This window comes from Haliotis cracherodii, unplaced genomic scaffold (genome assembly GCF_022045235.1).
Source record: "Haliotis cracherodii isolate W230 unplaced genomic scaffold, xgHalCrac1.p SCAF_13, whole genome shotgun sequence".
Classification (NCBI taxonomy): Eukaryota; Metazoa; Mollusca; class Gastropoda; order Lepetellida; family Haliotidae; genus Haliotis; species Haliotis cracherodii.
The window spans coordinates 15,987,123-16,012,090 of record NW_027266268.1 but is presented as its reverse complement, the minus strand read 5'-3'; the positions used below and the strand labels follow the sequence as shown (position 1 = coordinate 16,012,090).

The 24,968-nt window shown below is 40.8% G+C and overlaps 2 protein-coding genes across 2 annotated transcripts in view; both read left to right on the top strand.

The window, feature by feature from the left end:
• Positions 1-24,968, top strand: part of LOC139458474 (uncharacterized) — a 284,787-nt gene that overhangs the window by 193,913 nt on the left and 65,906 nt on the right. The window lies entirely within an intron of this gene.
• Positions 1,595-19,860, top strand: LOC139459670 (putative methyltransferase C9orf114). Its single transcript, XM_071241287.1, has 11 exons — positions 1,595-1,677; positions 3,010-3,040; positions 4,202-4,345; positions 6,923-7,011; positions 9,084-9,154; positions 10,824-10,963; positions 12,141-12,271; positions 12,842-12,911; positions 13,422-13,623; positions 14,263-14,410; positions 17,768-19,860. Exons 1-11 carry the CDS (start codon positions 1,606-1,608, stop codon positions 17,840-17,842), a joined length of 1,173 nt encoding a protein of 390 aa, XP_071097388.1. The 5' UTR covers positions 1,595-1,605; the 3' UTR covers positions 17,843-19,860.

Below are 24,968 nucleotides of genomic sequence, written 5' to 3'. Positions count from 1 at the left end.
GTGCTATTTGCCAAAAACCACTTGCACAATCAAGCACACAAACAATATTGGCAGAGGTGGTAGTGGGAAAAATAAAGATTTGGTAACTGCATTGAAGCGTCTATAATCTACGGCAATGCGGTAGGAGCTATCACGTTTTGTAACCATGCCAATTGGAGTGTGCCATTCGGAAGAACTGGGCTGCATAATATTGGCTTTAAACATTTCCTGCACCTGTCTCGAACATTTTTTCCTAACGGGCGCGTTTTTGCCTTTAAAAAGGGAGTCTTATGAGTCTGGTGTCACCTGTTTCTATTTTGTGATGATGTAAGTGAATGTGTCCTAATTCTGACAAGTCTGAGGCAAAAACTGATCTTTGTGATTGGAGAAATGCATTTTACTGTGTACTTGGACTTTCACTATTTTAAAATCGGGGCGAACCGGGATTCGAACCCACAATCAGGTTTCTGGCGTGTCCAATGAGAATGTGTAAGATAACCCTGAGGTGAAAAAGGGATAAATCAGCCTTCGCCAAAGTCCGAGCAGCCAGGACAAAAGTAAGACAGCTCATAGACGATTCTAAAAAAAGAGTCATGGTAGACCTTCTGCAAAACTCTAAAGGAAAAAAACCAAATGCTAAAACAGTCTGGAGCAAAACAACGCAATCATGCAGGGGTAAACCTAAACCCATGTGAGCCAACGCCGCATAGTCAAAGTGAGTGAGTGAGTGAGTGAGTTGGGTTTTACTGCGCTTTTAACAGTATTACAGTTATATCGCGGCGTGTCAGCGTAATGTAGGAGGAAAGCCCGAAGTGATGCAGGTCTCAGACGTTTACCACTTCGGTGAAACCAACGATCACGGGTATGGTGCTGACAAACCTAGAAACATAATCTGAGCGTACCGGGATTCTAACCCACAAAGTCCGAGCAGCCAGGACAAAAGTAAGACAGCTCATAGACGATTCTAAAAAAAGAGTCATGGCAGACCTTCTGCAAAACTCTAAAGGAAAAAAACAAATGCTAAAACATTCTGGAGCAAAACACACGCAATCATGCAGGGGTAAACCTAAACCCAAGTGAGCCAACGCCCATACAGTCAAAGTGAGTGAGTGAGTTGGGTTTTACGCCACTTTTAACAGTATTCCTGTTATATCATGGCGTGTCAGTTTAATGTGGTGGGAAAGCCCGAAGTGATGCAGGTCTCAGACGTTTGTCACTTCGGTGAAACCCACCAGCACGGGTATGGTGCTGACAAACCTAGAAACATAATCGGGGATTCAAACCCACAATCATAGGTTTCTGGCGTTCCCAAGGGACGCAACTCTGCATAGCGAATCGCGGCGCCTAAGACGACTGGGCCACCTGTGCCCCCCATACAGTCAAAGAAAAGGCCAACATTTTTGCCGAGCATGCAATTCTCATCTGTCAGCAGCAACAAAAACTGCTGCAAAGAATTCAATCAGTAAAATGCTTATGTCTAAGATCGTACCAAACTGAGAAAGACATGTTTTGTTGACTGACTGCACTACAATATTTAACTACCGGACGCTCCCGGACGTTTCCGGACTCCCCCGGACGCCCCCCAAATAGTAGGACCCGTAAGAGTTACGTCCCTTTGTAAACAGCATGGCCGAATCATCAGCTACAGATACTGTCCACCATATCATGTCCGTTGACAAATCACAGAAGCAAAAAACTGTAGGGATGATTGATTACGTTTAATTCTCTTTCATCAACCAAACAGAGTGATAAATCCAACTCTGGTATTTCATTTCTGTTTGATAGTTTGCGAACTAATCATTTCGTTCAGTTTTCGATCAACAACATATACGTGCAATACTTTGTCTCCTGACTGTAGATCTATCTGTTTGTTGTTTTACGCCTAACTATGGCATTACAGCTATAAATAACAATGCAGTCTACCGGGCGCAGATTACGGCTGAGGCTGCCGACTGTGGTTCTCGCTTTGCAGATGTGGCATGTCTCTGGTCCTTAGGGTGAACTTAGATGTTTTGGGGTAGGGGTATGCACAGGACCATGTAATAGCGCTGGGACGAGTCCAAATTTACTGCCAGCGTACCCGACCCCCTATAACACGACCCTACCCGGATACCCGCTGTAGCATCAAGAGTTGGGTACAAGATGTGCGATTTCGAATTGTTTACAGGACACCTGGCAAAAAGTATTTAGGTACATCTAAAAAACGATCTGGTTATGAATACACTACAGATGACTGAAGCTGTATCTGTATGCCAAACATAAAAGTTAGAGGTAATGCCACATTATGAGAAAAATATGTGAACATTAGCGACTTGTAGGTAACCATTTAACAATATTTCATGTGACTAACCACTAGACTCAGACAAGCTATTATGAGACACAATGCAAGCTGTTAGGGTATGATGACATGCAACTAAGTTACCAGCCGAGAGTAAGTGAATGAGTATGGTTTTTATGCCGCTTTCAACAATATTCCAGCAATATCACGGCAGGGGACACCAGAAATGGACTTCACAAATTGTACCCATGTCTGGAATCGAACCCGGGTCTTCGGCGTGACGAGCGAACGCTTTAACCACTAGGCTACCCTTACCAGCCGAGAGCCTTGATGTATCATCAATGTTGTAGAGTCATGTCGAGCCCCATCATGGCCCACAGCTGTTAGGGGGGCACGGGTGGCCCAGTCGTCTTAAGGCGCCGCGATTCGCTGTGCAGAGTTGCGTCCTTTGGGCACGCCAGAAACCTATGATTGTGGGTTCGAATCCTGCTTCGCCTGGATTATGTTTCTGGGTTTTGTCAGCACCATACCCATGCTCGTGGGTTTCACCGAAGTGGTAAACGTCTGAGCTGACACGCCGTGATATAACTGGAATACTGTTAAAAGCGGCGTAAAACCCAACTCACTCACTCACCCTCAGCTGTTAAGTTACTTACTGGTTAACAACCTGGCTAACCAGGAATCACCAAATGTTTGTAGACTTTAAACATGGTAATAACGAAATGATAAAACTGAATATTTGTTTTTTGCAGCCTCAAGAATGGAAGAAGTGGAAAGAGGAAAGTAAGTATCAATAAACAAGCACTCCGTTGATCATAGATGATCGGGTCAGTCGTTTTTTATTTTCCTAATTCATTATAAATCATATCTTTTATATTAACGTATTTGGATAACCATGTCTCCGTCATTGTTTAAAGAAAGCCGTGTTTATGCACAAGGAATTAAGAGGACACTTGGACAAGTGATTATTGTTGCTCAGTTATTTCTTCGGATGAAAATATTCCGCATCCAATGTTTAATGCTAATTCCATTAAAACATGGATGAAAGGTATACTTGAATTATGTCCTGAAAAGACATATAATCACAGTTCAGACAGCCTGTGTCTTCACTTAGCACTAAGTTTAGATTAAGATAAGCACATACCTTTCGATAATAAGCATAGGGCATCCCACATGGTTTGCATTTTATTTGCAGTACTTATGGTGGTCACCTTGGAACCACTTAAAATTGATGTGAAGACCCGTAGAGTTATGACATGACCGGACTTTTGTTTGCAAACTAATATACTTATTCTGAAATAAGAACAGATGGTTCTAATGTAAACCTTTTGGTGTGATTGCATATTGTTTTGCATAATTATATAGATATAATACTACAACTGCGATAACGAGTGCATGACAACGTAGCTTTACACATCAAACTGAACGTATCGCTAGCTCTCCGTAGGGCTCTGTGACAGGATGTTGAAGATAAATATGAGGAGTGCCCAGCGTTAGAAACTGACAGTTTTAGTCCACTGGTCCTTATAATGATAACATATAGCAAAACCCATAAAAATGGCAAATTTCTACCAGTCTAGGCAGTTTGGCAAGGACTATAGGACTAGTGGCAGTTTCTAACTCTGGCGTATTGTTTGGTTTGAGAATTGCATTGTGCATGAACTAGGACTTGGACGATACACCAACTAAGCGATCCGATATGTATCACGATACCTTGTTCACGATACAATACGTATCACGGTTTTGGTGTTAAAGCCATTAAAGTAAACATTTAAGGTATGAATCTATATTTGTTATTTAGTATGCGACTGTGATCGATACTTGCATCAGGAAGAAAAATATCACGATCCACCAGCGCATCTGTGTATTGTCCCACCACTAGCATGAACTAAAGGCTTAAGGTCACGCTCCGAAATTCACCTCCTGTTGTTGATGATGTTGCAGAGAAGGCGAGGAAGAGGAAGTGGAAGGAACAGAAGCTGCTGAATCTGATGGAGAAGGAGAAGAACAAAGAGCGGAAGAAAGAGGAAGCAGAAGAAGTGCGTCTTAAGCAGGAAGCAGAGGAACAGAAAATATATGATCGGCTAGGTATGTTGCCGTGGTTACTTTACATCACTGGCTACAGAGCTGAACATAAATGAAAGTGAATGAGTGAGTGAGTTAAAATTTAAAGTCACATCGGCAGTATTTAAAGTCACATCGGCAGTATTTAAAGTTACATCGGTTAGGTATGTTGCTGTGGTTATTTTAACATATATGATAGTGATAGAGTGAGTTAAAATTTAAAGTCACATCGGCATTATTTAAAGTCACATTGGATAGATATAGATATGTTGCCACGGTTATTTTACATCACTAGCTACAGAGCAGAACATAAATGATAGTGAGTTAAGATTTAAAGTCACATGGGCTAGGTATGTTGCAGTGGTTATTTACATCCCTGGCTACAGAGCAGAACATAAAGGATAGTGAGTGAGCCAGTTAAAAAAATTTAAAGTCACATCGTCAGTATTTAAAGTCACATTGGTTAGGTATGTTGCCATGGTTATTTTACATCACTGGCTACAGAGCAGAACATAAATGATAGATAGTGAGTGAGTTAAAATATAAAGTCACATCAGCAGTATTTAAAGTCACATCGGCTAGATCTAGGTATGTTGCCACGGTTATTTTACATCACTAGCTACAGAGCAGAACATAAATGATAGTGAGTTAAGATTTAAAGTCACATCAGAAGTATTTCACCCATATCGTGATTATCAAGTGTTATACAAAAGAAATACATTCAAACTATAAAATTCTGTCAACAAAGGACAATAAATCAACTAAAATATCACAGATTATTATTTAAAACTACCATGTAATCATAAAACATATCACTATATATAACAATACAAAATAAAAAGGGCTACATATCGCCAGCAACTGTATGTAGATCACCACAACGGGGACCATGGGGACTTACAGTACCTTTGCTACCTGCATGGACCCCAGCAGGATTTTCATCATCCCTTTAGGTGTTAGCGAATATTGACACATTTAGCCTAACATTAAAACAACAAATATTCTACGATTAAAAAACGTGGTTATATACTTTGAATGACATGGTCTTACATACCCTCTAAGGGGGACAATTACATAAATGATAGACTGGTGTGGTCTTGGTGGAGGGATGCAAGTTGGCACTATCCCATTACCCGAGTCAACCCGTGAAGATCCGGGTTTGAATAAGTCTTCAGCAACTCATGCTTGCCATAAAAAGCGACTATGCTTGTCGTAAGAGACGACTAACGGGATCGGGTTGTAGGGCTCGCTGACTTGGTTGATGCACGTCAACGTTTCCCAATTGTGTGGATCGATGGTCATGGTATCAATCACTGGATTGTCTGGTTGAGACTTGATTATTTACAGTACGCTGTCATATAGCTGGAGTATTGCTGGGTGCGGCGTTGAACAACAAACAAACGTTAGCCGAGTCCTTCTGTGTTATGACTATTCCGGCTAGTTCATGTTTCAGGTTAAGTTGCATCACTGGAGATGGTAAACTGACATTACTGACAGGAACAAAAAATGTTTGATTGGGTAGGGGGGTTGAATTATTAAGCTGAATCCAATGATTGGGCTAGAAATACTCAATTATGTCTATGGGGATTCAGGAAAATACAGGATTATGATTGGTCAAGATGGTCGATCAGTGGGTTATGATTTGGTAAGAAACACTCCATGGGAAGTCAGGAGTAGATTTGGTTTCCTTTCTACCAAGACTCAATCAGAGGTTTCAAATTTTAATAACCACCTCTTATTGAAACACTCAGATTAATATAAAAGTGCTCTCTCTCAATCATTGTTGGTAGGCGTTTTGAAATAATGATACCTATTGTATGTTACAACTGCAGATTCATCATTCGGTTCCAATGTCAATTTAGCACTGTCAAATCAACCGGTCACATATCTCAACAATGGAAACACAGTTTTATGTTGATATGATTTTACAGTTCACGTTAATATCTTATTGCTAATGTCATGGTTTTATTCACTGATTACAGAATGATAATGAGGAACAGACTTTAACGCATGGTTGAATGCAATGTTTTTGAATTAAAGAAATTAAGAACTTTAAAAAAAAATCCAAATTTTGAACTAATTAACTTTTTTTTTTCCAATTTGCCTGCCAAGGACACATTGTTTTGAATCCTAGATAAATGCCTTTAAGTCAAAATGCCTTTAAGACTTTAAAAGATGGTACTTGTTGTTACCCTGTCTGGCGCTCAGCATTAAGGGGCTAAAACAAGGACTGGTCGGCTCGGAGTCAGTATACTGTGTCTGAGTAGGGCATTCATGTTAAACTGTGGCATGGTATCTCAGTGAGCTAGCACTATAAATCGGAATCAGTCCGGACTAGTATAAGTAGCCACACACATGCACGTATGCATGCACGTCGCTATATATGTGCAATAATCTTGGACGCTACGTTAAACCCAATTTCACCTCACCTCAGATGCATTAAATCAGACTGAACAGATTGGAAGACTTTAACATGTTAACAACAAGCACATGCCATTGATGATGACAAGATCAGGACAGTTCATTACTCTGAAGAAAAAGACAAAATCTTCTTCTTCTTTCTTTTTTGTGATCTTTAGTCCTTTTTTTTTCTCTCTACAGGAAGAAAGTACACAGTGTCGATTGCTCTGCCCGGGTCAATCATGGACAATGCCCAGTCTCCAGAACTCAGAACCTACCTGGCCGGACAGGTGAATTCAATGACCATACAATAAGGAAGAGAATTTATGGATGTCAACTTCTTTATCATGAGGATCACAACGTTTCGGTGTATATGATTTCACCTTTATTTCACCTGACGAAAGAATAAGCTTATACTCTGAAACGTTGTGATCCTCATGATAAAGAAACCCGTGAAGATTCCAGGGTAGAATAGGTCTTCAGCAACCTCTGCTTGCCGTAAAAGGCAAGTATGCTTGTCGTAAGAGGCGACTAACAGGATCGGGTGGTCAGGCTCCCTGACTTTGTTGATGCATGTCATCGATCCCAATTGCGTGGATTGATGCTCATGATATTAATCACTGGATCGTCTGGTCCAGACTCGATTATTTACAGACCACCGTCATATAGCTGGAATATTGCTGAGTGCGGCGTTAAACAACCAACCAACCAACCAAATCATAATAAAGAAGTTGATAAACTTGATATCCTTATATTATCTTCCTTATGTATATCACTTCTAAATGCCTTTCAAAGACTTACAATTTATGATCTGAAAAATTGTTGAAGACAGAAGTGGCAATATTTCTACAATTTAGTGGAACACAAATTTAAGGATTACATAGAAAATCACTGCTTTTCTTCTGCTACTCCATATTTGAAAAGGTGTGCATGGGACCTCCAAGCCCCCACAGCCGCTAGGACCACCTCCATGGTCTAGTGGTAGAGTGTCCGACCAGAGAGCAGGAGGTCGGGAGTCCGATCCCCTCTGCGTCATACCAAAAGACGTTATGAGATGGTACTTGTTGGTACCCTGTCTGGCGCTCGGCAATAAGGGGCTAAAAGTAGGACTGGTTGTCTTGGGAGTCAATATACTGTGTCGGAGTGGGGTATTCAGGTGTGCATGGGACCTCCAAGCCCCCACAGCCGCTAGGACCACCTCCATGGTCTAGTGGTAGAGTGTCCGACGAGAGAACACGAGGTCGGGGGTCCGATCCCCTCTGCGTCATACCAAAAGACGTTATGAGATGGTACTTGTTGGTACCCTGTCTGGCGCTCGGCATTAAGGGGCTAAAACTAGGACTGGTTGTCTTGGAGTCAATATACTGTGTCTGAGTGGGGTATTCAGGTGTGCATGGGACATCCAAGCCCCCAAAGCCGCTAGGACCGCCTCCATGGTCTTGTGGTAGAGTGTCCGACCAGAGAGCAGGAGGTCGGGGGTTCAATCCCCGGCCGCATCATACCAAAAGACGTTATGAGATGGTACTTGTTGGTACCCTGTCTGGCGCTCGACATTAAGGGGCTAAAAAAAGGACTGGTCGGCTCGGAGTCAATATTCTGTCTCTGAGTGGGGAATTCATGTTGAACTCTCACATGGTTTCTCAGTGGGCTAGCACTGTAAATCGGCATCAGTCCGGACTAGTACAAGCAGCCACACACACACACACACACACACACACACACACACACATGCATGCACGTCGCAATATAAGTGCAATAATCTTGGACGCGACGTTAAACCCCATTTTACCTTACCTCACCCAAAGTAGCTGTGCAGAGTTGCATCCCTTTGATGTGTCAGATTCCATTAATCACATTTTATAAATGGGTAGGGGCAGTGGGGGAGTAGGTGCTGGGATATATTTGGGAGACTAGATATTTTTCCGCAACAGCTGCAAAACCAGATAGTTTCTTAATCAAAACCATGAGCCTTGAGCCTCATATTTTTATAAGGTACTCGTATGTGATACAATGTAACAATAAGTTGCTGCAGAATGATACACATCCTCCAGGTAAATCAGTGACTTAACTGTATCACATAGGCCACAGTAGATGATCATTAGATTTTCATCCCAAATTTTCAAAACTTTAAGGTAGGAGGTTTTGTATATTTTGTAAAAAGAATTTTATGGATATAGTTTTCGAGACATTTAGCGTTGGGCTACATTTGTAGCACAATTCAACAAGTGAAGAAATAACAACACACAGTATTTTTCTATGTAGGTATTGCGAGACTGTAAGATGATACAGCAGCAGTGGTTACAATGTTTACTTGACAAAGAAGAGAATTGAAAAACAGTTTTCTTGGTGTTATGGGTTTCAGATTGCACGTGCTGCTGTTGTCTTTAAAGTGGATGAAATCATCATTTTTGACGAGACTGGATCCACATCGACGTGAGTTGTTTTTTTCTTAATGCTGTGAAAATCCGGGGTAGAATAGGTCTATCCAAGCTTGCCGTAAAAGGCGACTATGCTTGCCGTAAAAGGCAACTATGCTTGTCGTAAGAGACAGGATCGGGTGGTCAGGCTCGCTGACTTGGTTGAAGCATGTCATCGATCCCAATTGCGTGGATCGATGCTTATGATGTCAATCACTGGATTGAATAGTCCAGACTCAATTATATGCAGACCGCCGTCATATAGCTGGAATATTGCTGCGTGCGGCGTAAAACAACCAACCAACCAATCTCAATGCATGTTTGTCTATCATTAAACTTGGGAGCTATGGTTCGCTTTCTAGACAATGATTATATTATTTACGCTTGAGGATAGGAAATTGGGGATAAGGATGATAAATAAAGTACTGTAAATCTTGGAATTAATGCGTCTCCAAATCAATACAACTGCTGGCCCCCAGCGACAAATGCGACTCAATATTAATGTGAATAGAACTCTTGACCCCACTAGTGATAACTTACTTGATGCCCTTTGTGTAATTCCTATTCTTTGAATGTCATTGTTATATACTTGTCACAACTGCAGCTCAATAAACAGTGATGTGGAACATATATTTGTAAGAGTTCCAGATAAGCTTTTGGTGTTGTGGGTATTTTACCTATGCATTTTAAAATCATTGGGTATCAGTAATTCTACCTGCGTATTCAAATTTCTGTTACCCACTAGTTTTTACACATGTGGGTATTTAAGTTAAATATTTAAAAACACTATTCATCTAGTCCCTGCAAACTGGTGTCGTGTGGGTTCGAGAGCTTTATAGGACTCAAAAATACCACGATACTTCCATAAGAAAGTGTGATGGCAAATGATCCTGATGTAACTGTCATCGTGGAGTTTGGCAAGGTTGACTGAATGCCCCTTTATAATTTCAAAATAAGTTGCTGATTTGCTAATCGAATACGCAGGGTTACTTCACAATATTTTGATGATACACACAAGTTTTATTTTTGTAGCATATCTGTAATGTTCGTTGCGTATTTGATACGCTTGGATTATATTTTACTGTGTATTTCTGCATTTCTGATGCGTATTTCACGCAGATACGCAGCTTATCTGGAGCTCTGGTTGTTTGTGTTTATATTCATGTTAGTCAAGCTACTAACCAAGAGACATAATAAAAATTAATATTTTTATGTTTCAATTATTTCTATTCCAGCTGCTTATCAGTAGGGACATCGGGCCTGTGAAACAAAGACTAAAAAATGTGGCCTTAAGGTGGTCAGCTAGAGTTCATTCCAGTGCTGACCCGTGAAGATCCAGAGTAGAATAGGTCTTCAGCAACCCATGCTTGCCGTAAAAGGCGACTATGCTTGTCGTAAAAGGCGACTAACGGGATCAGGCGGTCAGGCTCGCTGACTTGGTTGATGCAGGTCATCGATCCCAATTGCGTGGATCGATGCTCATGATATCAGTCACTAGATTGTCTGGTCTAGATTCGATTATTTACAGACTGCTGTCATATAGCTGTAATATTGCTGAGTGCGGCGTGAAAGAACAAACCAACCAATCATTCCAGTGTTCGGCTATAGTTAATTTAAGTGGGCCAACTATAGTCATCTTTCATCATTTTGTCTACATATACATCCATGGTGTGTGTGTGTTCCAGGACAACCGAGGGCCAGTTTGGGGGGATAGGGAAGAAAGGCCAGGCCAATGTCCAGATGGCCCGCATACTGCAGTACCTGGAGTGTCCACAGTACCTGCGCAAGTCCTTCTTCCCCCAGCACAAGGACCTGCAGTATGCTGGTGAGATGACACTTCGGATTCTGTCTTACAATGTGTGTTCTTGCAACTTTATAGGCCAGACTGCCATTCTACAAAGTGATGTGAGTGCTAAGACAGTTGTAACTCACATGCTCAACATCTTGAGATGATCCCGGCTCCCTTACTTTAACATAGACTTACAACAATCACAGTGCTAAGACGATCGTAACTCCCATACTTTAACATAGACTTACAACAATCACAGTGCTAAGACGATCGTAACTCCCATGCTGTTACATAGACTTATGACAATCACAGTTCTAAGACGATCGTAACTCCCATACTTTAACATAGATTTACGACAAAAATAGTGCTAAGACAAAAGTAACTCCTATGCTGTTACATAGACTTACGACAATCACAGTTCTAAGATGATCGTAACTCCCATACTTTAACATAGACTTATGACAATCACAGTTCTAAGATGATCGTAACTCCCATGCTGTTACATAGACTTACGACAATCACAGTTCTAAGACAATCGTAACTCCCATGCTTTAACATAGACTTATGACAATCACAGTTCTAAGACGATCGTAACTCCCATACTTTAACATAGATTTACGACAAAAATAGTGCTAAGACAAAAGTAACTCCTATGCTGTTACATAGACTTACGACAATCACAGTTCTAAGATGATCGTAACTCCCATACTTTAACATAGACTTATGACAATCACAGTTCTAAGATGATCGTAACTCCCATACTTTAACATAGACTTACGACAATCACAGTTCTAAGATGATCGTAACTCCCATACTTAAACATAGATTTACGACAAAAATAGTGCTAAGGCAATAGTAACTCCCATGCTGTTACATAGACTTATGACAGTCATGGCACTTAGACGATCGTAACTCCAACACTTTAACACAGACTTACGACATTTGTAACACTTCGATCATTTGTGGAACAATTTTATTGTACAAGCATGTAACGTTCCCAGATTGGCTCACAAATAATAATTTTGATTTTTTTTTACCCGTCCCCAATTTGTGTATTGCTTTTGAAACCCTCCCCCTGGTTAGGCGTCAACTGTCTCCAACTCACTAGTGACAGAAATGCATTGGATCAATATATTGGTCAAGATTGATCATTGATCTAAAAAACGCAATCAATGATCGATTAATGTCAATCATGAATCATTTTATTTTACAGGCCTGCTGAATCCCCTGGACTGCTATCACCATTTGCGAATTGATGACGTCAGCACATACCGGGAGGGCGTGGTCCTCAACAAACCTATCAGAGAAGGGAGGGGCTCTTTTGCCAACGTGGGGCTCTTCAAGGTAGTCAGAGAATCCTGCTGCCATGTTTATAGCTGGGCCAAATTCCACAAATTCCTTATCGCTAAGATGATCATAAGCCTATGTTAACGTAAGGGAGTTACGATCATCTTAGCTCTACAAATGCTAAGAGGAACAGGGTCCTGAACTTGTCCAGTGTGAAACTGTCCAAATGCTTCCCTGGGCTTTTAATGATAAACACGAAACATAAGAAGTACTTTTCACATGAATAATTAGTTTCTTAAGCTTCAGGCTAAAATTGATGCATTAGTGAATTAAGGTAATTATTGCGTCCTCAATTGTCTAAATATTACTTTGTAGATATTTCATGTTGGTTTCCTGTAACTCATTGGTAATCCAATGCACTAAGGCCTATTCATGTAATGCCTAGTAGTTTGGTCAGGGAGTTCAGGAGATCATCATTTCTGATGTCATTGAATACTAAGGGAGGCTGCGCCAATTGTGACTTGAGACTTTCAGCAGCATTGTTCATATGCTGACATCCACAGAAAAATAATATCTATTTGACGTAGAGCAACTCAATGGTAGAATATGTATGCGTGATATTTTCAGGAGGTGCAGATTGATAGGCAGCTGAAACCTGGTGTCCGAGTCACAGTCAAGCTGGCACCACAAGACGAAGGTAGGTCAGACTTCAAAATTCAAGCTAGCCGACTAGTTCCCCAGCCCGCTAGCATGAGACTGCTAACTTGTGCTTGAGGACAAGTAGAAATGCAATGATGGTAGTCTTCATTGACTAGTAGCATTTAAGGGCTATAAGCTGATTGAGTTCTCAGTGCTTCAGTTTTGCAACCAATTCGAACTGTATCAATCCCGTACAACCGCACACTCACTCACCCAACCAACACCCACACAAAAACCCACCCACCCAAAAACTCACTCACTCACTCGGTGAAACAGCATTATCAGTGGTTCATATTGGGAAAGGGAGGTCACTCTTCTTTCCCACCTGACAGGAAACACATTAAGGGTACAGTGGTATCCCCCAGTAGTCCGCGGACCTCACTCACTCACTCACTCACTCACTCACTCACTCACTCACTCACTCACTCTTCTTTCCCTCCACACTCACTCACTCACTCACTCACTCACTCACTCACTCACTCACTCACTCACTCTTCTTTCCCTCCAGACAGAAAACACATTAAGGGTACAGTGGTATCCCCCAGTAGTCCGCGGACCGAGGCCGGTCTGTACTGGGGCTACAGTGTCCGTCTGGCCAGCAGTCTCGGAGCAGTCTTCACCGAATGCCCCTACAAACAGGGCTACGATGTCACCATCGGGACGTCAGAGAGAGGAGCCGACATTGACAATTTCACTATTGACAAGTTTGCGTGAGTAGTGGTCAGGGATATTTGTTAGGATTTTCTTATGAATGTATGTGGAGTGATGTAATATATCAACAGTGATCAAGTGAGTACTGTTGACTGGAAGCATCCATGCTGTATTTTCACATGCTTGTTGTTAGAACTGATGGGTAGAAAAACCCTTGGACACTAAAAGTAACTTCATAATGTAAGGCCGAAATAAACAAATCTCACCCTATGCATTTCTTCCTTCTTCTTCGATCCTTGTGTGTCAAAGAACATAGTTTCCGGTTTAAAAAAACACCTCACCCAAACACATCCCATACATCACCATAGTCACCATGTAAACAATGGGTCACACACCGCTGCAATCCTGTGTGATCAAATGACATACCCTGCAACCTCATCCTCTTTCTAGAGTGTACAGGCTGGTGTATCTTCATCTTCACCCCCCTCCCCACCAAATAACCCACTTCACTCCATTGTTGTTCCCAAGTACCTAGAGGTCATGGAAATAACTTTGTGTCTTCCCGTCCTTAAAAGCTTGGTGAACATTTGAAATAAAATATTAAATATTATTGTATTTATGAGCACTCAATAGTTTTGACTATTTTAATGATGCTATGTGATTCTGGTGTACGTGATGATGTGGGTACTGTGTTGCAGCCATGCCCTGGTGGTGTTTGGAGGAGTACATGGACTAGAGGCCAGTCTCGACGCTGACGAAGGGCTGAACGTGGACGACCCAAGCTTCCTCTTCCAACACTACCTCAACACATGCCCTGACCAAGGGAGCCGTACCATCCGGACAGAGGTCAGGTCTTCTCTCACCTATTTTTAAGAAATGAACGACTCGTGGTCGTTGTTTATGGCACAATAAAACACTGAAGGGAGAATTAAGGCATGAGGGGCCCAGAATGATTTATTCTCCGTGCAGTGCTTTATTGTATGATAAACGACAATGTTTTATCGTGAAATAAAACACACTTTTTTCCTTATTTTTCTTGGTGATTTTTCACGTAGCTATCTTATGCTTTCTATATTAATGTGCTTGTTATACATAAATGTTCGGACTGAAAGTTAGATTTCCATACAAGGATAAATAGATTATAGGTTCAGGAACAATTGTTCGTTAAGCAGAGGGGCGGTTGGGTAGCCTAGTGGTTAAAGCGTTCGCTTGTCACGCAGAAGACCCGGGTTCGATTCCCGACATGGGTACAATGTGTTAAGCCCTTTTCTGGTGTCCCCCGCCATGATATTGCTGGAATATTGCTAAAAGCGGCGTAAAACCATACTCACTCAATCGAATGATATCAGTAGTAGATAATGTGTCGTACAGTAAACGACGGTTATAACGAACACGCTTATAACGAACTGACCGATATAACAAACTTAGTTTTTAGTCCTGGCTATTGGTTGCATATATGCTGTATATATGCTTATAATGAACTACGGTTATAACGAACTAAAATTAGTGGTCCCTTTGAGTTCATTATAATCGTAGTTTGCTGTACTTTCAATTAACAGTATATGGTATTTGGTGGAGTGGGTCAAATTGAAGGGAGAGGAGTGGCTAATTGTCCTCACATCTAGGGAAACCTATGTTCATGGGTTCGAATCTCGGTTAGTTTTCTAGGTGTGTTGGCACAATACCAAAGCTTGTGGGTTTCACCAAAGCGGTAAACGTCCGAGACCTGCATCATTTTGATATTTAGGTAGCTAGATGTGTAGGACTTTTTGTTGCAAACTTGTGCTGCATATGGATCAGGTTGTCAGGCATGGTGACTTGGTTGATGCATGTCATCGTACCCAAAGGATTGATGCTCATGATGTCAATCAGTGGATTGTCTGGTCCAGACTCAATTATTTATAGACCACCGTCTTATGGCTGGAATATTGTTGGGTCACAGTGTTAAACAACATCTAAAAAAAACGTCATTGATGGGTACTTATTCAAGTGTGGGGAATACTGCATTAGCGACAGCATGAGTAAGCTTGTGATATCAATTTTGGCAACATCATCACAGAAACAAACACAGAATTTTTCATCCACATTGAAATATGAATAGCGTTGATAGTTTCATGTCTCTCTGTTAACATGTGATGTTGGTTTGTTGTTAAACGCCGCACTCAGCAATATTACATCTATATGACGGCGGTCTGTAAATAATCGAATCTGGACCAGACAATCCAGTGACTGATATCATGAGCATCGATCCACTCAATTGGGATCCATGACATGCATCAACCAAGTCAGTGAGCCTGACCCCCCGATCCTGTTAATCGCCTCTTACGACAAGCATAGTCACCTTTTACGGCAAGCATAGGTTGCTGAAGACCTATTCTACCCCGGAATCTTCACGGGTCTAACATGTGTTGTAAATGTTTACATGTGATGTAAATGTGTACATGTGATGTAAATGTGTTTATTACCCACGTGGTGAAGATACAGGTGGTAAGATACTAAATCCGTACGTCACACGTGTGTCGTACAAGGTTGACCTTGTTTTATTCGTTTTGATTGGATAACCGTGACCTCTGTCACACCGGGACTACTTTTTTCATTCATAAAAAATCGCGAGACGTCATTCATTTTGCGATTACAAGGCAGAACTGAAGAAATTAATGAGAACGAGAGATATTTACAAACACCTTATTAAACCAAACAAGATAGTCACACGCATCAAATTCGGTTTGCATTCTATATAAGCTATGCATAGAGCTTCTACAGACATATAATCGAGCTAGATCTATAAATCGATTTACAATGTACGACTGCCGATCGAGCGCGTCCCTTGAGCGTGACACACCCGACCACTTTCGCAACTTTCAATTTGATTTAACGTAAAAGGATAAGCGTGGTGAAATGAAGTCTGTTTAAACTATCTGGACAGATATCGAGACTTACTTGGGATGATCCGGTTGTGCCATCGGTGTCCCCTTTGAAGCGTATTTTGTGGCGCTGTTTCGGGAGGTGTTGTTCATGGATGAACGAACACGACAGCACGACCAGATCACTTAAAGTTCACAGTTCCGATACAAATCATTCGAAAACTCCGTGGAAGTGTGCCTGACTTCTGATTTTGTGGCCCCAAACATCCCAAATGTGAACAATAACATTCCCTATCTCTAGCGTAAAACGCTGTGAGTGGATCGCGGTTGTCTTTTCTTATTCCGGTGGCGACCTTGCCCTTCGATCGTTCGAAGCTGTCACTGACATGCAAGCAGATTTGAGTTTGTTGATTTTCACGTCTTCAGTATATAGGGTGGTACAGTTAACATGAATGTCTTTGGCGAACAGTCTGATTTCCCTCTTCCAAAATGGAACGGGCATGATATAAATTCAGCTGATAGATCAAGGAAACCGAACCATTTTGATTGCACAGACGGGACCCCGGCAGTGTGACCGATTGTTGGTCTGATATTCAAAACGCGGCGCTAATGTGACATTTCAAATTTTCTTATCGGTGTCCTGCGTACTAACAAAATGGCGCTTGAATTACCATAAGTTGAAGACTTTCTTCCAAAAGGATCTTGAGCGTCGGTGCTGGTTTGTTTGCAAACAGAACAGCAGGCGCGTGTTGTAAATGCGTATGCATAAACATGTCAACAATGCCCATATTTGGTCATATATCAATATTAATGCGCAACCAGATTTTGCAACCGGTTTCAGTTTGGTCTGTCAACGAACGAAAGTTGTTATGTATTTACACTTAAATATATATTTAACGTGGGTAATAAATAAAATACCACACTCATTCTCGTTAGATACCATTTTTACGAAACTCGTGAACTTTCTATGGTATCTGACCTCGCTTTCGCTCGGTCAGATACCATAGAAAGTCCACTCGTTTCGTAAAAATGGTATCTAACGAGAATGAGTGTAGTATTCTCTATACATGTGATGTAAATGTGTACATGTGATGTAAACTTGTACATGTGATGTAAATGTGTACATGTGATGTAAACTTGTACATGTGATGTAAATGTGTACATGTGATGTAAATGTGTACATGTGATGTAAACTTGTACATGTGATGTAAATGTGTACATGTGATGTTAACGTGTACATGTGATGTAAATGTGTACATGTGATGTAAATGTGTACATGTGATGTAAATGTGAACATGTGATGTAATTGTATATGTATAACGTCTGGTTTTGTTTGCAGGAAGCGGTCCTCATCACAATGTCCAGCCTTCGTCCCAAGTTCGTCGAGGCAGATAATAGAATGAAAGCTTCATGACAGTGTTGAAGCTATTCTTTCACTATCATTGTTTCGTCATTCACAACACCATCCTCAATTATCCAGTGTTTTCATTTTTCATCCTATTAAGATACCAGTAATGCCCATCTTCCCGAGGCAAGGGTGTTAACTGACTATGAACGTCCAGTTTCCACCCATGCCGAACTAGACAGGAATTACCAGACTCTATCTTAGCGCCACCAATGGCAATTACAAGTTTTGTCCCTTCTATGTTCCTCATACTGACCAATCAGATTCCGCCTCTCATATCACTTGCATTGGCTTCAAACAAAATGGCAACGCCCAGTCAAGATGATCTGATCGATAATCAAGATCTATTTTGTAATAAAAAGGGTCTTACCTTGGCAAGTGCATCACCTCACTTGAGCACCTTGATTAAAGACATGAAAAGATATGCAAAATATATTTTTGTGCCAAGTTGGCTGTACTCATGCTTTACAAATCCTGCAGTCAACCAAAGTCTGCACGTTGAAACCATGTTGTTTGCTGACCGGATGTCGATTTCATCACACGATTTTTCATTGAACTATGCATACACTCGTTAGTCCAGCCAAAATGTAACACCGGAATTCCAGCCGAGTTTGGCAAGGGTGGACTTTTATTGTCAGTTAACTCCCTTGCCTCAGGAAGATGATAATGCCTGGACGTATTTGCTACCATATCTTCATCTTGAAACATAGACGAAAGCTGCCACTGGAAACAGCATCCAGTCAGATTACACTCATGAGCAGGAGAAATCCTGTTCTATGTTGATGATGAGGGGGATGGTGACAAGGTATGGTTGCAAATGGGTCTAGGTATCATAATGATGATATGGAGGAATAATGGATGAGGATGCTGCAACGTTTTTATCGCCAACTTCTTCATTGAAGGGAAAGGTTTTTTTTTAAAATGTACCAACTGTTTGTGTCAACATAACAATTGTTGAAACATTATAAAATTTCAACCAACCTGGAGGGGTATACGGTGTGATGTCCCCTGTGGGTGGCCTATGTACCCTGAGCCGTCAGCTCACACACAGGGTGCATCACACCATATGCCCCGAGGGATCAGTTGACAATGAATTTATCTCTCCGATATTCATTCACTCAGACCGAAGTATATGTTCAAAGTTTCACTGAGTAATATGCTTTGATTCCGCCATTTTGACAGCCAGCAGACGACGCCAATGAACTGAGTTACTTCACTTTACGCAATGCATTCAGATAAACATTGGTTTACTTCAGCTCAATGATACTTATGCGAGATAAGCAAGTTACCTATGGTGTGTTACAATTGATTTCTCAGCAGGGTTTATGAGCTGGTTACATGAGCGGGCTACATGGAAACTAATTGCCCTCTCCTTAACCAATCTGAAATTCGTATGTTAATGTAAGGTGAGATAATTATTGTTAAACATGTTTGCTAGTTGAGCATCCGTTTGGAGAGCGGAAGGTCAGGGGTTCAATCCCCGGTCGCGTCATACCAAAAGACAAGGACTGCTTGGCTCTGAGTCAGTATACTGTGTCTGAGTGGAGTATTCATGTCAAACTGTGCCATGGTATCTCAGTGGGCTAGCACCAAAAAATCGGCATTAGTCAGGACTAGTACAGACAAACAGACAGACGCACTCATGCTCACGTCTCTATATAACCACAATAATCTTGGACATGACATAAAACATCATCTACCTTACCTGTTTAACATGTTTTAGATATTCATGAAATAAGTAACCTGTTATACCTCAAATTTATGTCAAAAGATTTTTCAAACATGAGAGTGTCTAATTTCTATGAGATTGCAACCAACCATTCATAAGGGTTTGATTAACTGTAAAGTTGTACATATCTGCCAAGAAATTCAGAACATTATAAAGTTCTAATATAGATGACATGTTTGCTGTATCTTCCTACATACAACTCATTGGTCAGTAAACTGATAAACTGATTGGTGAAAATAATTCCAGTAGTAATGATCAATTAGTATTGGAGCAATTGTTATATGTATCTAATACATACTGTTGCAGTTTCATTAGATCAGATTTTAGTTCTCGCTACGGCTAAACAAAGATCTGAGGACATTCCATGATGGGTCACGTCAGACCAACCTTGCGGGAACTTTGACCGACCAATGGAATGACCAATCAGAAGGCAGCTTTCTTGTGCTTTACAGCACTAATTTCAAATTGGTGACTACGCTTCGAAACATATTTTGACAAATTCTCGATTACAAATTTGAAACCTGAACAAAAGAACATTCTGGAATGGCTAATAGATGGTCCAGATTGTATGGATTCAGTCGTTAAACCCGTAACTATCGTTCGGAATACCCCGTGTTAAAGTTTTAGAGGTTGCATGATTAGCAATCACATTCCGACTGTCAATTTCATAATCTGGTAAGCGACGCTCTAACTGGTCGGATGAAAGGTCGTTCTGACGTGACCCCTAATGGAAAGTCTTCAGATCTTTGTTTAGCGGTAGTGAGAACTAAGGTCTGATTTTTATGAGATTGATACTGATGCTTCATCAGGTATGGTTTGATGTCATCACAATCAGACTTTTTTAAAGTATTTCATCAGTTTTCAATTAGTTCTTTAGTCATGCATATTTTTTTCAGGTTTACAGAATATTTAATAACATTTTAGCTTTGGTAGATGAAGATACATTTTTTTATTTACCTCATTGCTCTAAGAATTATATTTGACCTCACCTCATCCACTACAGGGGGCATGAGTGGTCCAGTCGTCTAAGGCGCCGCGATTCGCTGTGCAGAATTGCATCCCTTGGGCACGCCAGAAACCTATGATTGTGGGTTCGAATCCCGGTTTGCCCCGACTATGTTTCTTGGTTTGTTAGCACCATACCCATGCTCGTGGGTTTTACCGAAGTGGTAAACGTCGGTGACCTGCATGACTTCAGGCTTTCCTACTACATTAAGCTGACACGCCGTGATATAACTGGAATAATGTTAAAAGCGGCGTTAAACCCAACTCACTCACTCATCCACTACAGACAGGGAAAGAAAATTACTGTTTTGGGTGTTTGCAGTAGCCAAAGATGAAGCTGTTATTATTTGAGAAATTGTCACCTTCTATTGTGTATTTTAAAGTTTTATTGTTTAAATTTATTTTCAATGGATTTGGGCTCTGGTCAGTCCAGTAAGTCAGTGAAGTAATAAAATTGGAAATTGTTTATCCAGAGCTAATTTTGTTAAGATATTACTTGTTTCAGTGCTATCTGTTTGTTGCATTGTAATTGTAGTATCATAGTGTTAGCAATTAAACAGGAAGGTCGCAGGTTCCTTATCATAGCCCTTATGTTTTCAGGTAAGATTTAGGGGATCCAATCTCAATAAGATCAGATCTTAGTTCTCGCTATGCTAAACAAAGATCTAATCATGCAACCACGAAATATTTAACAAGGGGTATTCCGAACGACAGTTACGGGTCTAATGGTTATATCCATACAATCTAGGCCATCTATAAGCCATTCCAGAATGTTCTTCTTGTCAGTTTTAATTTTTATAATCAAGAATACCTCAAAATGTTTCGAAGCGTAGTAGCCAGTTTGAAACTAATATCGTAAAGCTCGAGAAAGCTGCCTTCTGATTGGCTAATGTCGATTTCTTGTCAGTCATTTCATTGGTTGGTCAAAATCGCGATAGGTCGTTCTGACGTGACCCGTAATGGGATGTCCTCAGATCTTTGTTTAGCGGTAGCGAAAACTAAGATCTGATTTTAATAAGATTGTAGGGGATCTTTATATTAAAAAACCTGGGAGCAAATTTCAAACACTTTGTCAGATGTTTGACTGAATCTAGAAATGTTAATCTGTGAATGAAATAAAAAAATAAAACTGTATATTGACTTGGGGTTGGTTATCCTCTACATTTTTTGTTAAAGTATGGGTGTGTTGATTGCTTTTCATACAGCATCCCTAATTATTCCCCGCCCCAACGAAGTTGGAGGAGTCTAGACTATGTTTTTACTGGTGTTGTTTTGCCATCTGCAGCTTATGATAGAATACGTAACTGTATTTGTTATGAGTAAGGATGAGACATATTGACGAACAACTTCTTTATTACAATTAGAAGCGACGTTTCGGTGTAGGTTCTAACGCCGTTATTAAGCAAGTGAAGTACTAGGTATGGTTGACAAGAATATATATATACAGGACAGGAGGCAGTGTGTAACAGATGAGTAGGTTTAAGATGCACTTACACTGTTGTATTCGTAATGAGTTGTGTTATTACTTAAACAATAATCAGAGAAGTAAGGGAGTTCTTATTTTACTTAGAGATCAATGAGAGCAGGGGTCACCATGAGGTGTGCTGAGAAGTACAGCACCAATCATCTGATGATCTGAGTTGTAGACTGGAGTCTGGAATGCTACAACACTGGCATGATCAGTAAACAACAAGTCCAGTGTAGGTCCAAGACAGTGAGTTATAGAGTGAATGAGTTGAGTCATTTTCCGCACATTAAAGAAATCTTCAAGTTTCAGTTTTTCACTCAGATCACAGTTGAAATCCCCATTTACTAGGACATGTTCACATTCATGCTGCTTGGAGAGATCCTGAAGTTTCTGCATGAACTAAGTAAGTGAATGCGACAGACAACCGTGTCCATGACACTTTTGGAGGAACACACACAAGCAATGCAGCACTTGCCAACAAGAAATGAAATGTATTCAATACTGCAAGATGACATTCCATCACATAGCTGGACACTGTTCTTGAAACTTGTTGAAACATACACAGCAATACCATGTGTTGTAAAACTTGGATAGACTTGATATCCTGGCAGATCTCTTTCACTGTAATCATTGATGTGTGTTTCTGTGAAACACAAAACATCTAGCACACCAACAAACTTATCCTTCACATCTTCGAAATGAGCACTGAGGGATCGAACATTCAAGTGAGCCACCTTGAGTCCATCGCCATGACTTCTCTACAGGGTGTGTCCACGTTAACAGTTTTTCATTCCGCAATCTAGTCATCTCATCCAATGCTTATTTGTTTACTATAATTTTGTGTTCAGCAAAACCTACAAGTTTTAGGCCTTTCCTTGATTTGACCCTACTGAGCATCGTATACACTTGACCAGGCTGGGCTTTAAATTTACTTCCTTGTGTAATTGTCATGTTCCCAATCATCTGCTCCACAGGTGCTACCTTGTGACTTGTGGATTGTGAGGGCCCATGCTAAACCACCATTTTCAGTTTAAGTTAAAAGTCGTTGCCATGGAAACGCGAATTATTTATTTTTTTTAAATCCCAAACTATCAAAAGGCACCAGTCATGCGCCAAATTTGGTATTGTAGGGTTTTCAAGATCTGCTCCGGAAACGAGCACTACCGCCATTTTCAGTCTAAGTCAAAGTTGTTGCCAGGTTAACTCGAAAATTATTATTTTTTAAATCCCAAAGTATCAAAAGGCACCAGTTTACCACTAGACCTATTTATGTGCCAAGTTTGGTGAAGAAACAGTGTACGGTGTTCAAGATCTGCTCCGGAAACGAGGACTATCGCCATTTTCAGTCTAAGTCAAAGTCGTTGCCATGGAAATTCAAATAATAAAAAAATTCAAAAATCCCAAACTATCAAAATGGTTATTTGGAGAACAACCTTATTTTCTTCCTAGAAAGAAGTTAAGAAAATGTTATGTGCGCAAGCCTCAAATTGTGTACCAACATTTCATTAATAGTTTCATTAAACTGAAGTTTGTTGACTGAACCATGTACCATCTGATTACGTTTGGTGAATGGTACAAGAAATAAATAAAGGTCCTACTGCTGTATCCATGCCTTTGTACCTTTTGTATTTTGGGACATAAAGATATGTATTGTTACCCTGTCTGGCGCTCGGCATTAAGAGACTCAAGCAAGGATTGGTCAGCTCAGAATCAGTATACTGTGTCTAAGTGGGATATTCATGTTAAATTCGGGTGTAAAAATTAAAATAGTGGTGAAAATTATATGAATGGATCACTTAAAATCAGTGATGACACAAGATGTTCGCGAAAAGTGTAAGCATTTCCTGGCCTACCTGAAGCACCCGCCACTAAACCACCGTCATTCTTATCGTAGTGCAAGGGCAGTGGGCTACCTAAGGCGCCTCGAGATCGGGTGGAGAATGGGTCTTCAGCAACCCATGATTGCCCTGAGAGACGACTATGCTTGTCGTCAGAGGCGACTAACGGGTCGGGTGGTCAGGCTCGCTGACTTGGTTGATGCGTGTCATCGTATCCCAATTGTTAGAACGAGGCTCATGATGTCAATCACTGCATTGTCTGGTCCAGACTCGAATATTTACAGACGGCAGTGATATAGCTGAAATGTTGCCGAGTGGGGCGTTAAACAACATACAAATACAAAAACAAAATCAATTCGCTGTCCAGAGTTGCATCCCTCAGGCGTCACAGAAGCCTATGGTCATGGGCTAAAATCCAGATGCGCCATGATTTGGTGTTTGTCAGCACCATACAGTTATAACGTCAAAGACCTGCACCTCTTTAGGCTTTCCTCCTACATCAAGCTGACATGATGTGCTATTCCTGAAATACTTTACAAAAGCAGCGTTCAACAAAACTCTCACCGTGGTTTCTGTCGCAACTTCTATACCTTAACACAGACTTTTAACTCATAAAATCTAAAATAGATTTCCCAAAGTGTTCATGTTTTCGACATATGGGAGCACGTGAGACTTTAGTACAGTTTGCAAAGAAGCTGTTCCGAAAACTCCACTGACATTGTCAAACAGATTCAAACTAACACAATCCGCTATCTCCATGTGATATACATCTTCCCGAGGCATAACTTGTACTTTTGGGGGGGTTGAGTCCAGTCCGGGATTCGAACCCACACTTGCCAGAGTGAGGCACCTAATCCCGTCCCGGACGGGACTCAACCCCCCCAAAAGTACGAGAATCTGTACTTTACTCAGAAAGTGTTATCCCAAATATAACATTTGTTACATTTGACCACTTTCTGAATGGCATTGTGTGTTCATAACTTTCTTTGTTGTAAAAGCGTAATGAGTGACGATGAAACTGTTGTGCACTAAATTTGTTTCTAACAGTCATTAATGAGATAATGAAACGTTTTTTAACAAAAACTAAGACATGAG